Raw genomic sequence first — 17,389 nt, 5'->3', positions numbered from 1 at the left:
AGTAAACTCCTGCCTGCCAGCTTTGTTTTCAGTGGTCCCCTGATCATCAGGATCCAGTTCAGAGTCAGGAAATCTGTCTGGCTCCTTAGTAGTTGACAATATAGCCTCAAACTCTGTCCTGATTAACAGGGCCATGACAATCAACTCAAGTCTAGGACATGCTTGAGTGCTTGCAATGGCTTCTACCCCAGTAATATATTGGAGTGTGTGCCCATTATTTATTCCACATTGCTGAAGGGCTGTCATTGATTCTTAAGGGGAAAGTAAATCACTGTGGATATCAAATTTGCTTATCCCAACTTTGGATGCTATAGCCACTAATAATGGGGACCCCATGGGAGAATAATGCCTATCTGCCATCTTGTGAAAGCAATCCCAGGCTTGCAAGGAACAGAGCAGTTCATTTTTCATGCTCCCCACCAATACCACTGCAAATGTGCTGTCCACTGTTCCTTCTCAGACTGCATTGAATTTGTAAGAGAAGATAGGACCAACAAGACAAGCACAGCACTGAAGTGCAACTCCTTATACCGGATGGGTTATTACTGCTTCAGTAACAACATGCCTTGGAGATATTGCAGTTTCAGTTCCATACCACTGCAGTAAAGTGAATTTTGAGTCACGCAATATTTTTTTGTTTCCAATTGCATACAAAAGTTATGTTTTCACTATTCTGTAGTGTAGTCTATTAAGCCAGCCCCCCACCCCTGGCTGCAGGGCGGGAGGGGGGAAACTCAGCTCCAGCGCTAGCCAGCTCCACTCCCATAGCCAGACAAGGGGTGGCAGTGGTGGGGACCTCCTTCCCCTGCCTGCAGCTGCACCCACATTCTCAACATGAGGTATGACTGTATTTCCTCAAATAAGTGCCCCCTCAATGTGGGATAATGAGCTGACCTCATACCTAACAGGAGAAGGGGGAACTTGGCTGAGGTATGTGGCACAGAAAAGAACCTAGGTTATCTCAATCACCCTGTTTTCAAAAAGCACAAATGAGCACCCAGTTTCCGATTTCCCATGCAAAATTATAAGGCCAATGCCATAGTTCTATTTCTCTGGACTGAGATTCAAACCTTTGTACCATTTCCCTTTTAAGTGTTCTCTCTCTGAACTACTGGACCGCTCACAGGGACCTTGTTATGCTAAGTTATATTCTTCCTTGTCCAACTGGCTTCCTTCCCTCTTCCTTGCACAATGTTTGCTCCAGTCACAAAGACAATACAAAATGTACTGTACTGCAACAATGCCTGTGTTGACGCTTTGGTGCCGCAGAAGAACTAACTGTTCTACTGGGGTGGGGTTGTCATCTCTCTTTCTTCATGCAAGTCTCCTACCCACCAGGCTATGAAGTAGGCTGACTGCTCTGATTAGAATGAAAATCCTTCCTTTCCTGCCTGACCAAGGCTTTTTTAAATGTCCATGGCCAAAAATGTTCTGCCCAGATGGCTGCTGGCAGCATTTTGTGTGGCAGGGATTCAAATCCATACCCGAGAGGAGCACTTGAGATTATGACTACAGGTGTCAAAGTCACAGTCCACCTACTTATCAGGCTACAGAATGCCTGTGATTGAGAAATGCAGTGGGCTTCTCCTGGCAACATACAAGAGGGGGATTGACGCCACAACTCTGTGATACAGGACACGCTTTGAATGCAGATGGAAAATCCCACATCTCCAATTAAAAAGCACAGGCAGAAAGTCATCTGCCTGAGACCTTGGAAAGTTGCTCCAACCTAAGAAACTGAGCTAGCTATTTCAGCAGTTTGACGCAGTGGTCTGGTTCACATACCACATTAAACCAAAGTTTAAAACTCTAAAGCTCCTGTTGCACTTTTTCTAGCTTCTGCTGCTGTCACACCAAGGACAAAACAAGCTAGATTGTGGCTTGCTGTGCCATCTGAAAAGGTTCAGACAACAAAAGTGGTCGAACTCTGGCTTGTTTCATCTATGGTGCAGCATAAATGCGGAAAGAGCACCTTGAGAACTCTTGGCGTCACCCATTGCAAAGATCTGGCTTCATCACTAAAACTATTTGGTTGGAAAGACTAGACAATAAGATCACAATGCTTTAAGGAGCACAGGTGATACCTGATAGTTCTGCAGTAGGATGAGGCTGAGGTAGAACTCACTAAAGGCCAGCTTCAGGTCTCTGATGTTCCTGTGCTGAACACGCTCCTCATGGGACAGGTGGAAGACTGGCATTTTACGTTGCCGCAGAGTGGTGAGACCAAGGTTTTCTCTCTGTGCATCCAAAGTAGACTGCAGTTCATTCTGTAGTGTAGCAAACCTGCGCTGAGCTTCAGCAAGCTTCTCTTTAGAAGGAAAGAAGAAAGCAACAGAGTGTGATCATACAATATTACAAATGAGTACTCAGTCAAATTTGTCAGAATATTTTCTTGGGAACTCTGTATGAACATATGCACATTATGTTGTATTTTTCTAACTGTCCTGACAGGAAACAAGAGTTTAACATCAACACCTATAGCTAAAAACTGGAGCTTTCAACCAATGAAAAATGGGGAGGCGGTAAAACACCCATGCTTTTTATGTTTTGTTTATTACTGCTTTGATGGTGTGCTGTTGTTGTTCTTGTTTTAAAAAAGACAAAAAAAAATCTGTAGGCTTCTTCCCTAGCCAATCAGTGTAGATGGTATGCCATCCCACAGTCAATTTGAGTTGTCTATAAAATTCCAAACTCAAATCAAGAGTTATGGAAATGCTTCCAATATTCCCTGAGAATGGAGAACATTTTCACCCTGTTTGCAGGCCTCCAGAACAAAAACACTGGTTTTGAACATGAAACCAGTTCACTCAACATGAGGGGAAATTCATGACCTGCACTCCCTATTTTGGCTCATACTATTACAAATTGTGAATGTATACTGGAAAAGTTTCAGCCTTTCTATGTATTCTCTGAACTCAACTTAAACCTCTGTCTGATCATTTGTGTTGGAAGCAGGCTGCTTTTAGATTCTACAAATGACTGGTGCTGCTCTGTGAAGGAATTATAGTTACATTTTATTATTCATCATTCTAAAGTACACTGCGGGTGGGGGAGACACTGGAGGGACCAGAGGTCTCCCTCTGCCCAGCACAAAATATTTCTGCCAGCCTCTGCCCATAAGCATGGAGCTCTTTCTGTCTGCCAAAAGTGAGGGCAGAAGTACTGCCAGTGGGATTGGCAACAACAGTAGTCTGGAGAGTCACAAAACAGGGCATATTCCAAGGGTGAGGGCAGGCTGAACTGGTCTGGGATCCATTGGATCCCAAGCCAGCCCCACTGCCATCACTTGATGCCATCTGGCCCAATTTCTACAGCCTATACCCCCAAACCTTTTCACCAGAGCCAGCAAAGCAGTGTGGCTGGGGGAGGGCTAGTAGTTGCATTGCCCAATTACACTCTGTTGCTGTCCAGTTGGGCTTTGTTTGGTCCATACCCATCTTTAAGGGTGGCTCAAAATATTGGTCCAAATGGCAATTGTATATCCCTAGGAGGTTCCTTGTATTTCACTATTATTATTATTATTATTATTATTATTATTATTATTATTATTATTAAAATTTGTATGCCACCTACCCGCAGAGCTCAGGAGAGTTCACAACATAAAATTACAATATAAAATACACAATACTTCAGACTTTTGATTCTTCATCATAAAAGGTTGGAAAACCAGAACGAACATGATCACTGAACTAGTAATACTTCATTGGGAGCTACAATTTCTACTTACGATCTAGTCCCTGGACTAATTCAAGAGTCCCGGGCTGCTTTGGGAGGAGGGCAGGGTACACATTTAATAAGTGATAATCAAAATGTTTGTTCTCAGTGCCTATGCTGCTCAGAAAAGAAATCTGGAATCCAAAGCAAGCTTAAAGCAAGCTTAAGATCTGCTTTTTATTAGTACATGTTATGACACTTGCTGGCTGTACTATTAAAAGGGAAGCCTCTTTGGCTAAAACACAGGAGAAGCAATACCTTCTAGGACACTTTCCAGATTCTGCCACTGTCAGTCACATTCCCAGACTGCCCGAAACTTTCTGACCTGACAAATGAACTTCTATTACTGTGAATCTGTAAGGCTACAGCACCCCCTCTTCCGCAAGCTTTGCTAACTTATTCAAGTTGTGGGGGGTGGGGGTGGGCAGTGAATGTGGTTCCTCTGTAGTGAGGAGAAAGTATTTTGCATATGTTCAGATGTAAAGATAAAGGGACCCCTGACCATTAGGTCCAGTCACGGACGACTCTGGGGTTGCGGCGCTCATCTCGCGTCATTGGCCGAGGGAGCCGGCGTACAGCTTCTGGGTCATGTGGCCAGCATGACAAAGCCGCTTCTGGCGAACCAGAGCAGCGCACGGAAACGCCATTTACCTTCCCGCTGTAGCAGTATCTATTTATCTACTTGCACTTTGATGTGCTTTCGAACTGCTAGGTTGGCAGGAATAGGGACCGAGCAACGGGAGTTCACCCCATCACGGAGATTCGAACCGCCAACTTTCTGATCGGCAAGCCCTAGGCTCTGTGGTTTAGACCACAGTGCCACCCGCGTCCCAGTGTTCAGATGTACTCATGTCTTAATTATTGCTTTGGATTTTCCGTGTTAGACCAGGCTGAGCACTAGCTGTATGACATAGGGTCTCATCCTATCTGAGTTTAGCACTATGGGGCTCACATACTCCTCCCCCACCCCCCAGTGTAGCCCATGAGGAGGTTGGAAGCTTTTGCTTAAAAAAACTTCCTTGTTATATCCAAACTTGGAAGCTTTTGCTTAAAAAAACTTCCTTGTTATATCCAAACTTGGGGGAAGGTGGCTTATCTCAAAGAAGCTTGGATCTATGCATCCTGCTTATTTACTAACCAAGTTTTCCCAACTTCAGATAGATGTTCTCGACTGTTTCCAGTGGGGTAAGGTAAGTTTCTGTAGTGGCTTCACAAGGAACCTGTAACACCCTGACATGATAACAGTGTGGGGGAAATGGAAAGAGAGAGGTTTTTTCTCTATAATAATGAATAAATAATAAATTTTTATTTGTACCCCGCCCTCCCCAGCCAGAGTACACATATTAATTAAAACATGGGGTCATCCACTGAAGATAAATACTGGTCACCATGCCATATTATTTTAACCAGCTGAACCCATAAGAAAAGATGGGCTTCATCTTAGACCTGAATCTGCAAATCCCCCAGCTAGGGAGATAAGAGAGGGAAGATGTCAGACAGGAATAAGTGTTTTGTTTTAAAGAAGTGGAAATTCCACAAAGCTCCTGGTGAACCTTATTTCCTACTTAAAAGACCAGCTGATTCTGGGAAACCAGTCACATTGACACATATTACACCTCTGCTAAAAGTTCTGCACTGGTTGCCTATCAGCCACTGAGCCAACATCAAGCTTCCGCTGTTGACATTTAAACCCTGAAACTTTCACATATAGCTCAATGTTATCCTCTTACCTGAATAAAATGTGTTGATTTTGGCAAGTTCCTTTTCACAGGTTTGAAAGAATTTCTCTTCAAACTTGGCAAAATACCTTTTTACAGTGTCTTCATCTGTGACTGGTGGGAGGAGATACAAAAATAAATTTAAATAAATATTTTTGTAAAGAACTCATAGCACAGAAATTGATGAAATGTTCCATCTTACTCTTTCAAACTTGTAACTGTGAAAATATTTCTCTGATGGAAAAGTTATATGTGAACTAGCAAAACTGTCACGAAGGCCTTGGACTTGAAGGAGTATTATTATTTATTTATTATTATCATTTATTGGAATTTATATACCGCCCTATCCCCAGAGGTCTCAGGCGGTTCACAGAAAAGATCAACATAAAAGCCACAATATATATAATCAAAATAAAAACAACCCAATAATACCCTGCTCTTTTTAGTTTAGAAACTAAGAGAAAACAAAAAGGTAAACTAGTTGAGCCCATGACATACTGTAATGGTGTGTGTAGCTTCCTTACGGGTAAGCGGCTCCAAACCCGGTGCTTGGTTTTTACAGGGTTTTATTATATACATACGTAAAAGACAGAGCATCAAAAGGGATGACTTTACTAATCTGATTCAGAATCCGGAAGCGCCAGCATAACCCCTGGGGCACCCAGAACCTCCTCCATTGGTCCCTCCTCTGCTGGGGTGAGGGTGCTGGGTGAGCACCCTCTCCACTAAAGATAAAGGGACCCCTGACCATTAGGTCCAGTCATGACCGACTCTGGGGTTGCGGCGCTCATCTCGCGTTATTGGCCGAGGGAGCCGGCATGCAGCTTCCAGGTCATGTGGCCAGCATGACTAAGCTGCTTCTGGCGAACCAGAGCAGCACATGGAAACACTGTTTACCTTCCTGCCGGAGCGGTACCTATTTATCTACTTGCACTTTGACATGCTTTCAAACTGCTAGATGGGCAGGAGCTGCAACCGAGCAACGGGAGCTCATCCCGTCGCGGGGACTCGAACCGCCGACCTTCTGATCGGCAAGCCCTAGGCTCTGTGGTTTAACCCACAGTGCCACCCGCGTCCTCACCCTCTCCACTAGAGCTGGTCAGTTGAGGGGCCGTCACTGTGGCTCTTGGAGCCTCCTCCTCTCGAGTACTTAGGTCCACCCTCTGCAACTCTTTCTCTGGAGCTCCCATCTCCACAACGTCCCTAAGGGTTTGCAACTCCTCCTGAGCCTCAGTCCCACCTTCTGGAGGAAGCTACCAGGCGCTAGGTACTGGGGCTCTGGCAGCATCCAAGAGCCCTCACTCTGACCCACCAGGCTCTGACCCTTGGTGGTTCCCTGACACATACACAACTGGACTTATAATGAAGCATGCACACACTCTTTACCATCTCCAATGGTAAGAGAAAGGCAACCATATAATTCCCCCCCAAAGAGGGTAGAGAGAATACTTAAGAAAGTTTAAAGTTGAAGTACAGTAAGATAATTTCTGGTTACCCTTTATAATTCCTCCCTGACATTTAAAAACTGAACAATGGAATGTGTCACATAGACATGTTGTTGAACCAGAAGATTTATAAAGCAAATGAAAACAGTTTCTGTGAGGAAGGATTAGATTAAAAAAAAACCCCACCACTTCCTCATTGTAAGGGCCTAACGTCTTTTACAGAGCTTGATTTTACAAGATATGTTCTGTTCACAAACTAATATGAACATTTGAGGGTTCTTCTAAGAAAACTCCAACAAATGTCTTTAAAAGTCAATTAAGTCTTTCCTTTATCGTCAATATTACAAAAGCATAGCAAGAAGAGAGAAACGTTGAACATCCTTAAGCGCAAGAGAGAAATTTCCCATTGTGGAGAAGCAAAATCACATGACGACTGCAAAAGGCAGCATGAAAACATTTGCAGAAACTACAGCAAGTCCTGTTCCTCTTAAACCAGTATGCAGGATGTGTGCATGGGTAGAATAGAACAGAATGAGGTGCACCAGGGCCTGGTGAAGAGGATTTCAATTTACACACCTGCAGACCTAAAACTGTACTATGATAGCGAAGAACATTTGATTAGGGAGATGCAAGTTCAAATTCCATGGCTGAGCAGGGCTCAAGACTTACAGGTTTACATGGTGTCAAGGATTCATTTTTTCAAATAGTTGAGACAAATAAGGGTCAGTTAGGCCCTACAGAGTCAGTTTAGACTAAGGTTACCAGATTTTTTTCAATGAATCTGGGGACACTTTTCAACTTCAATGGATTTTGTCAGGGGACTGATTTGTAAATCCAGGGACTGTCCCTGGGAAATGGGGACGTCTGGTAACTTTAGTTTAGACCCAACGCCAGCCATAGTTTAATAATTGTGTATTGTGGGGTCCTGTGTTCCCTCAGAGATACTATGTCTGACCCTTACCAACGGTGACCAAAGAAGCTCCTAAGCTACCTTTTGGAAACTAAATTACTGTACACCATCATTAGGTGATCTCTATGAAAGGTTACATTTTCAATCAAGCCTCCCTTTTGTGCTGGATATTAACAGCAAGCAATTAGCTTTGCTTGAAGTATGACAATGTCTACCTGAGTATTTATTTCCTCCTGCTCACACCATTTTGTTGTGGGGCCTCACTTGCATACATTAAGAGTGAACTCATTCTTTAGCATCTATATAGCCAAAATGGCACTATCCATGCAGGGAGGCCTGGTGGAGTCCCAAGCCGTACAAAGAATCTTTAAGGAAGGGGTCCTGAAAGCGAGTGGGGGGCTGGACCAGCAGAATGAGAAATGAGCCATCTGACGAGTTCCTGGCTAAAGCAATATACGAAGTCCAAAGCTCATTCTTAGACACTACACAGAATGTGGTATAGTGGTACCTCGGGTTACAAAAGCTTCAGGTTACAGACTCCGCTAACCCAGAAATAGTACCTCAGGTTAAAAACTCTGCTTCAGGATGAGAACAGAAATCGTGCTTTGGCGGCGCGGCGGCAGCAGGAGGCCCCATTAGCCAAAGTGGTGCTTCAGGTTAAGAACAGTTTCAGGTTAAGAACGGACCTCTGGAACGAATTAAGTTCTTAACCAGAGGTACCACTGTACATACGATTTATGCAAAAGCATAAAGGTATTTGACAGACAAAAGTAAACCTTGAACACAAAGCAGAGCTTTAATTTTATACAAAGATTTCCTCCGCATTCATATGCAGTAAACATCTAAATGGAGCAGGGCCATATTAAAGCTGACCTGCACAAACACTTTTCATAACCCTTACTTTCTAATCTGTTTTCACGCAGATGCCTATTTACTGGCTTTCAACGGGAGTGTAAGCAATACAACCTGCCATCAAAAGGTTTTCCTTTGCTCCCTTGGCAGCTCAATAATTTAACTGTGCTGGAGTAGTGCTGCTCAAGGCTACTGTGCATTTATTTTGTTCAAAGCCAACCAGGACAAGGATACAAAAGCCTTTCTAGGGTGCCAAAAAGTTGGCCCTCAGTTAAGCAGCTCCATGACAAATGTAGTTTTCAAAAGGTACCTAGTTGGTTTCCAAAAGAACGCCCTTTCCTTTGGAGTTTTTTTTAATTCAAATCTTTATAGAGTGCTTGCCCATGGATAGGGCACCTAAGGAAAATCAAATCAATCAACATTGCGGGCTTGCTGCTATCTCCCAGAGATTGCTATCTGGAAGCTGATTTAGTTTGATAGATTAGAAAAGAACAAAATGCTTATGCAACAGAAGCTGGAGAGATGTGCCTGATTGGCATTTTATGTTGCTTTGATTCATTTAATGTACCTATTTTATTTTTATTGTATATTTATTTTGTAATAGGAAGTGTTTTTATTTGCTAATGCTTTGCGGTTGTGAAATGCTCAGTCTGGTAGCATACAAATACTGAAACAAAAAATACACACATGCCCAAAAATCCATCCCTTGCTGCAAAGGCTGACATAGTTTTAAGCTCCTTTCTTACAACATGCAGATTGCAACAGCCCATAGCAGGTTACATGGCTCATTCTTGAGTAGCATGAGGCGCATTATGTAGGAATAGTCTGTGCATTATGACCATGCTACAACCACTCCAAAACCTGCAGCACACCAATGTGGGAGTCATTTAGAAAACTGGTCTCTAAGTGAGTTAAGAGATCATTGTGGGAAAATTTCAGATTGACTATACAATTTGTCACTAATAGAAGAAGAGAAGAAATTAAGTAAAGAGGAAAGGAGGAGAGAGAAAGGGGAGGGGAGGAAACTTAAAACAGAACTAAAAAAACACAATACTGTATACACCAATAACCAAACTAGGTCTCACGGCTAACTAGAGCAACTAATTTTTTTTAACTAAATATACTTAATTCAGCTGCTATGCAAAATTTGTATTACAGTACATTGTATTTCATTATTCAACTGAAAGAAAAATGTATTGCAACCTGGGGAAAATGTATTGGTCCTCTATCACATATAGGTCCAGTGCCTATGCAGAGAAATGTTCAGAACTTTCTAAAGTCTACAAATTACCACTCCCCTCACATGCATCATAGTACCTCATGTGAATGCTACAGGGAAAGGTTCTGTTCTGTTCTCCTTTGACTGCCTTGGCAGAAACTTGGGAAAATCAAGTCCCATTCTCCAGTGATCTTAGTCTATGTGACAGGATGAAATGCTTCCCATATTTGATGAGTAATGCTGGATTGGATTTTTGGTAAGGCCTGAACCCCAAAAGATGGAAAATAGGTGGTAGAAATGCAATAGTAATAGAGTTTTGTGCATAAATACAATTACGGGTGATGTGGGTGGCGCTGTGGGTTAAACCACTGAGCCTAAGGCTTGCCAATCAGAAGGCCGGCGGTTCGAATCCCCGCGACAGGGTGAGCTCCCGTTGCCCAGTCCCAGCTCCTGCCAACCTAGCAGTTCAAAAGCACGTAAAAGTGCAAGTAGATAATTAGGTACTGCTACAGCGGGAAGGTAAACGGCGTTTCCGTGTGCTGCTTTGGTTCACCAGAAGTGGCTTTGCCTTGCTGGCCACATGACCCGGAAGCTGTACACCGGCTCCCTCGGCCAATAACGCGAGATGAGCGCCACAACCCCAGAGTCGGTCACGACTGGACCTAATGGTCAGGGGCATAGCTGTCAAGTTATCCCTTTTTTAAAGGGAAATTCCCTTATGCTAAATAAGCTTCCTCGCAAGAAAAGGGAATTTTAAACATTGTACCCAGGACACAAGTCCAGACTTGTAACCAGGTGAAGCAATCTTCCTAAAGCAGCTGCGGCAGGGCAAAATACAAGACTATAACAGAGCACTGTGTGGTCACCCACATTCTATTACAGTAAACTCTGAGCAGACATACCGTTTCATCCAGCCTTCAATCAGGCACAAGGCACTGTCAACTGATCAATGCCACCCAAAGGATGCAGAAATGAATAATCTGGGCATATGCATCCCACAAATCAGCTTTGAGTCACTTGTACCTCTTGGAGAGTCTTCTCTATGAGACAGCAGTTGTTGCTGTTGGTGGCACCCATCTCTCTCGAGAGACCACAGAGTGCACTCCAAGGACGATGGCAAACCACTGCATTAGCAACACCGAAGTGACCTCCCTGGGTCGCAAGCCTGGGCAGTGTATATGGAGATCCTGGGCTGCCCAGACAATACCTGCCTCTAGGCCTCACTGACGTGGTCCAAAGAAAAAGCAGAGCAATACATTTGGCACCAACTTGGCTTCAAGAGTTGCTGGAAGGAGGCGTAAAAGGTGCCATCCAACTGTCTTAAGGACCCCACTCTGGATTTGTGACTGGTTTAATCTTTAGCCTTTCCCTCCTCTGAAAATCTCCCTCAAGGCAACCAAGGTTTAGGATTAGAGTTTTCCTTCTCCTACCTTCCCAGGTTGACAAGTTCCACCTGCCCCACACTTCCCTCTACAGCACAGGCAGAATCTTGTGAGAAAGCTGTGTGTGCAGATTTGCTGTGGCCTAAGTTCCTTATTCATTTCTACATATTTAGGCTATTGTTGGCACTGAGGTCATCATGCTTGACAGTGCTGTACCCAAACAAAAACACTGGGCTAGATGCAATAGTATACCAACTCAGAACACCATTCTGGGGTGTGGGTGACCATACAAAGCTTTCTGGGTCAGAAATTCCTTGTGCGGTGCTACCTTAAGCAGATTGCTTCATCATGATGCATGGCATGACTTGCACTGGGTAATATCTATGTAAATTGGTTAAACACAACACCGTGTGATTGCTGCAGGTAAATCAACTATTTTTTGTTACTTGGGGTCAGATCTTGACAAAAATCACATTCAGTGTTATTCATATAAAGTAAAAAATTCACCCTTTGGTGAATTTTTGTCCTTAATTTCTGTTTCTATTATTTTTGTTCAGGAAGCAAAAGGCTGCAAAAGACTAAATTCAAGTAATGTTGAGGGCACAGAAGTAAATGGCAAGTACAGACTGACATGACAGCTGTCTCCTTTCTAGGAAATGTGCACTAAGTAGCCTTGTGTCTGCTGCCAAAAATTCACAAAGCAGGTGCATTGCAATAGATCACATTTGAAAATATGTCTCTGGGAGCAAGTTCTATTAGCTTCCAGTGCCATACCTTCTGAGATTTAATGTATGTTTTCAACATCTCTCTGCTACATTTGTGCACCACTTGTTGCCAGGCCTCAGTTTCTAAAAAGCCATTAAGGATCTTCCACCACCGCAGGAGATTATGCTCCTTCCCAAAACCTATTAGAAGCTGCCATTCTGCAATTGGGATAAACATTTTTTGGGGACATGAACTGTCAAGTCATATTGTTACAGACCCCAAAGTAGGCTGTAAACAGCTTTGAACTCCAGCATGTTTAAAAGGATACTGAAGAAAAACAACTGAAAAGCTTTGTCCATGCCAAAAGGCCTTTAAGGGAGCACAAAATCTTGAACTTCTGCCAAATTCATTCCTCTGCTTTCAGACTAGGTGGCCCAGATTTCACATTTCATTTCAACCTTCTTATACCGAATTTTGTACTTTGAGTCAGTTTTAAACCTCCCTATTCACACCCTCAGGATGCGGGTGGCGCTGTGGGTTATATCACAGAGCCTTGGGCTTGCCAATCACAAGGTCGGCGGTTTGAATCCCCACAATGGGGTGAGCTCCCATTGCTTGGTCCCTGCTCCTGCCAACCTAGCAGTTTGAAAGCATGTCAAAGTGCAAGTAGATAAATAGGTACCACTCCGGCGGGAAGGTAAACGGCCTTTCTGTGCACAGCTCTGGTTTGCCAGAAGCGGCTTTGTCATGCTGGCCACATGACCTGGAAGCTGTATGCCGGCTCCCTCAGCCAATAAAGTGAGATGAGCGCCGCACCCCAGAGTCGGTCACAACTGGACCTAATGGTCAGGGGTCCCTTTAACTTTTTTATTCACACCCTCAGTGAAGAATAATCACATGGCTGGCATGCACAGCATTAGCACAATCTGCCATTAATTCAATTTTGCTATTTCGTTATTTACAATGAAATCCCAGTGTAGGGCAGTGATCTCGAAACTTTTTGAGCACATCTGCAAACTATTGAAATTGTTGTGGGCACCATGCAAACCACAACCAAGCAAGGTATTACTGAAATCTGGACATGCCCTTTACACCTAGTTTGGAGTTCTCCGTTGTTATAAGAGGATGGGGAGGGGGAAATCACTGGAGTATTGAAAAGGGATTGTGCCAAGCTATACAAAAGCTGTTATAGAACCTTAAGAACTGCTAGATAAAAACATTTTGATACAGGGATAATAAACTGTCTGTAGGAATTCTCAAATGTTGTTATAGTCACTGTTGCTATATATCACTGCTGTGATAACCCATGAGTGCAGAAGAAACACAAAGTACTGGGCAACTTGTATTTTACTTAACTCAGATGGCTGAAACAATTTCATAACCTCTACATAACTATAGAAATGGGTCTCTTGTGCCTGAAGAAATGCATTTTTAAAAAAATGAAAGAAAAGGTATTGGCGGTATTGGTTGCCAAGAACCTGACTTTACTCTGGACATAGCAAGAAAGCACTCTTATAGGAGCATCAGTTTGAATATATGTAAATGCTTAATCAGCCACCAGAAACGTTGCCACATTTAACATAAGCATAAAGCTTTATTTGGTCACCAGTGATCTGATTAAGTACCCTGGGCTCTCACTTGTGGGGTGCCTCAGGGTTCTGTCCTCTCCCCCATGCTTTTAAACATCTACATGCAGCCGCTGGGAGAGATCAACAGGGGGTTTGGGCTGGGTGTTCATCAGTATGCGGATGATACCCAGCTCTACCTCTCTTTCAAATCAGAACCAGTGAAGGCGGTGAAGGTCCTGTGTGAGTGTCTGGAGGCGGCTGGAGGATGGATGGCGGCTAACAGATTGAGGTTGAATCCTGACAAGACAGAAGTACTGTTTGTGGGGGACAGGAGGCAGGCAGGTATAGAGGATTCCCTGGTCCTGACTGGGGTAACTGTACCCCTGAAGGACCAGGTGCGCAGCCTGGGAGTCATTTTGGACTCACAGCTGTCCATGGAGGCACAGGTCAATTCTGTGTCCAGGGCAGCTGTTTATCAGCTCCATCTGGTACGCAGGCTGAGTCCCTACCTGCCCGCGGACTGTCTCGCCAGAGTGGTGCATGCTCTAGTTATCTCTCGCTTGGACTACTGCAATGCGCTCTACGTGGGGCTACCTTTGAAGGTGACCCGGAAACTACAACTAACCCAGAATGCGGCTGCTAGACTGGTGACTGGGAGCGGCCGCAGAGACCACATAACACCGGTCCTGAAAGACCTACATTGGCTCCCAGTACGTTTCCGAGCACAATTCAAAGTGTTGGTGTTGACCTTTAAAGCCCTAAACGGCCTCGGTCCAGTATACCTAAAGGAGCGTCTCCACCCCCATCGTTCTGCCCGGACACTGAGGTCCAGCGCCGAGGGCCTTCTGGCGGTTCCCTCGCTACGAGAAGCCAAGTTACAGGGAACCAGGCAGAGGGCCTTCTCGGCAGTGGCACCCACCCTGTGGAATGCCCACCCACCAGAGGTCAAAGAGAACAACAATTACCAGACCTTTAGAAGGCATCTCAAGGCAGCCCTGTTTAGGGAAACTTTTAATGTTTGATGGATTTCTGTATTTTAATGTTTTGTTGGAAGCCGCCCAGAGTGGCTGGGGGAACCCGGCCAGATGGGCGGGGTATAAATAATAAATTATTATTATTATTATTATTATTATTATTATTATTAATATCCCCTAAGAAAGAGCCACTGCCTCTTCCCACATGGATCACCTGAGTTTGTTATGAATGTTTCAGGAAACCCCTGTAACTGAAGCAGGAGCCCTGTATTATTATATCTGCTGGTAAAGGTAAAGGTAAAGGGACCCCTGACCATTAGGTCCAGTCGTGACCGACTCTGGGGTTGCGCGCTCATCTCGCATTATTGGCTGAGGGAGCCGGCGTATAGCTTCCAGGTCATGTGGCCAGCATGACAAAGCCACTTCTGGCAAACCAGAGCAGCACATGGAAACTCCGTTTACCTTCCCGCCGGAGCGGTACCTATTTATCTACTTGCACTTTGACGTGCTTTCGAACTGCTAGGTTGGCAGGAGCTGGGACCAAGCAACAGGAGCTCACCCCGTCACAGGGATTCGAACCGCTGACCTTCTGATCAGCAAGCCCTAGGCTCAGTGGTTTAACCCACAGCACCACCTGGGTCCCCTATATATCTGCTGGTACCTGTCCTCTAAGCTTGTCTCAGAGGCCACCTCCCTTCAGTAAGCGATGTTCTTTAACTGCATGCATAAGTGAAAAAGTACTTTCCTTTGTCTGTCCTGAATCTTCCAGCATTCAGCTTCATTGGATGACCCCAAGTTCTTCCCTCTCTCAAAATATTCTCATTCTGGGATATCAAATGAAGCTGAATATTGGAAAATTTGGAACAGACGAAAGAACGTTCTTTAAACTAAAAATCCTCAAAGATTGCAACCTTTCCTCACAGGGGAATTGCTCCAATCCCTTGATCATTTTGGTTTCCTTTCTTCTGAACCTTTTCCAGCTCTACAAGGTCAGGTGACCAGTATTATACACAGTATTCCAAGTGCTGCTGGCATTTTTATTTTCAAAAAAGGGATTTTTATTATTATTAAAAAATCAGTCTTGGATTCCACCTCACTGCTTTAATGTTGCAGAGCTGTGACATTCCAGACTGATGTCATCAACCTCATGTCACATTTTTTAAAAATGAAAAAAATCAAGAAGCCTAGTACAGTGGTACCTCTAGTTGTGGACACAATCCATTCCGGGGTGGTTCACACCCCAAAAAGTCTGCAACTAGAGTGGCACTTCTGCGCAAGCATGAAGCGCGATAGAGCGCTTCTGTGGATGTGCAAAGCGCACAGAACGCTTCTGTGTGTGTGGCGAAACCCAGAAGTATACACTTCCGGGTTTGCTGCGTTCGCAAGCCGAAAAGACGCAACATGAACCTGACACAACACGAGGTATGACTGTATTGAGTACATTATTGTTGAGGGCTAATTCTTGGTTGAATATGGTACATCATTTATAGCCTGGCTTCAGAAAAAAGCTAGACCAAGGTACAGTGGGGAAACATTTTGCACAATTGCTAGCTGGTTGCTTTCCTCCTTTTTCATGGCATATGTGTTATTGGATGTTCAATAGAGCAAAACAGGGACTGCATCCCCTACCTTGTTTCATCTATTTTTGATTTCTAGCCCATAACATTTGGGTTTAGTGAAGAACAGCCACATGACCTTGTGTGTAAGGCATTCAGCGTTATGAGGTAAGGTGGACAGTTTTGGGTAATATTGTGTCTTGGCACTGCCTCCCAGGATTCAAGCAGTTTTATTATGAGACACACAAAAGGTAATGATGCATTCTCGTGTTCACTGCTTAGCTTCTTGCAGCCCTTTATTGCATGTGACGTTACTAAAACCGTAAGATGCCTATTTGTAAACAGGGTTATGCTGTTAGATGCTCTATTAAAATATCAAGGTAGCTTTTCTCTCCTTCCATTCTTACCCAGCTGTTGGAAGTATTCATGTGCATAATTAGCCAGTACAAAACTTAAGGCATTAGTATGCCACCTCATTATGCAAGTTTGAATGTGTTGAGTTACGTGGACAAGCCAGAAGTAATTGTGGCAATTAACAGTGCCTCGGGGATACGGAGATGCCAGTGTTTTTCCGACTGTGTGCTACTAGATGGCTGATATCACAGCTTTCTTCATTTCTCTTGCCATTATTATAGCTTCTGTCCAATTCATTAGGATTTTTATTGTTAAGTTTACAGACAGCAACAAAAACAGACTTAATAGGCAAGTCATGAAACTTATAAACCAGCAATTAATCAAAGTAGACGCAAGCTATCTATAATGTGGCTGTTGAATTTGATGCTGCTTAGCCCGAAAATAAGTTTTAGGTGGAGAAACAAATTGCATTTGGACTGAGGCAAAATGGCCCCCCTTATTCACCCCCCATCATTTTGACTGTCATTTGTGGGGCCCTGGAACTTTGAAAGCCATTTGCAGTCCTCCCCTTTCTCTAGTCAACTAGTGCATTTTCAAAGGGAAGGGACAACAGTTTGCAAACACTTTGACACTTCAAAGGAGATCCACTCTTCTCAGTCTGCATGTGCTTTGTCTCCTTAGAGTGTAGTGCACTCCTATTTGGTTAGAATTATGTATTTGACTATAATGTGAGTGGTCATTATGATCCTGGAAGATGTTCAGTAGGGCCAATTCTGGGGTGAGTTCTAGTAACTGTTTAGCTATTTTGCATATCTCTTGCAGGACTGCTGTCCAGAAGGGTTGGATTTTAGGGCATCCCCACCACATGTGGAGGTATGTGCCTGTGGAGGTGCAGCCTCTCCAACATCTTGGTGAGGTTCCTGGGCATATCAGCGCCAGTTTCCGTGATGTTAAGTACCACCTGTAGGTGAGTTTCAGAGTGAGTTCCCTTC

At 44.0% G+C, this 17,389-nt stretch overlaps 1 protein-coding gene across 2 annotated transcripts in view; it reads right to left on the bottom strand.

The window, feature by feature from the left end:
* The window catches only part of XPR1 (xenotropic and polytropic retrovirus receptor 1), a 105,959-nt gene that overhangs the window by 46,612 nt on the left and 41,958 nt on the right, over window positions 1-17,389 (bottom strand). Inside the window, exons 1-3 of one of the 2 annotated variants that reach the window (XM_035124298.2) lie at window positions 5,445-5,546; window positions 4,853-4,944; window positions 2,085-2,308 (exon numbers count right to left, since the gene is read on the bottom strand). In XM_035124298.2, coding sequence (XP_034980189.1) covers window positions 2,085-2,198 — 114 coding nt within the window. In that variant the 5' untranslated portion in view covers window positions 2,199-2,308; window positions 4,853-4,944; window positions 5,445-5,546. Of the gene's footprint in view, window positions 1-2,084; window positions 2,309-4,852; window positions 4,945-5,444; window positions 5,547-17,389 lie in introns of those variants that run through there. The other variant, XM_035124297.2, reaches the window with a different exon arrangement.

The sequence above is a fragment of the Zootoca vivipara genome, chromosome 7 (assembly GCF_963506605.1).
Source record: "Zootoca vivipara chromosome 7, rZooViv1.1, whole genome shotgun sequence".
NCBI lineage: Eukaryota > Metazoa > Chordata > Lepidosauria > Squamata > Lacertidae > Zootoca > Zootoca vivipara.
The sequence above is the reverse complement of the archived record's forward strand: the minus strand, read 5'-3'. Positions and strand labels throughout refer to the sequence as shown.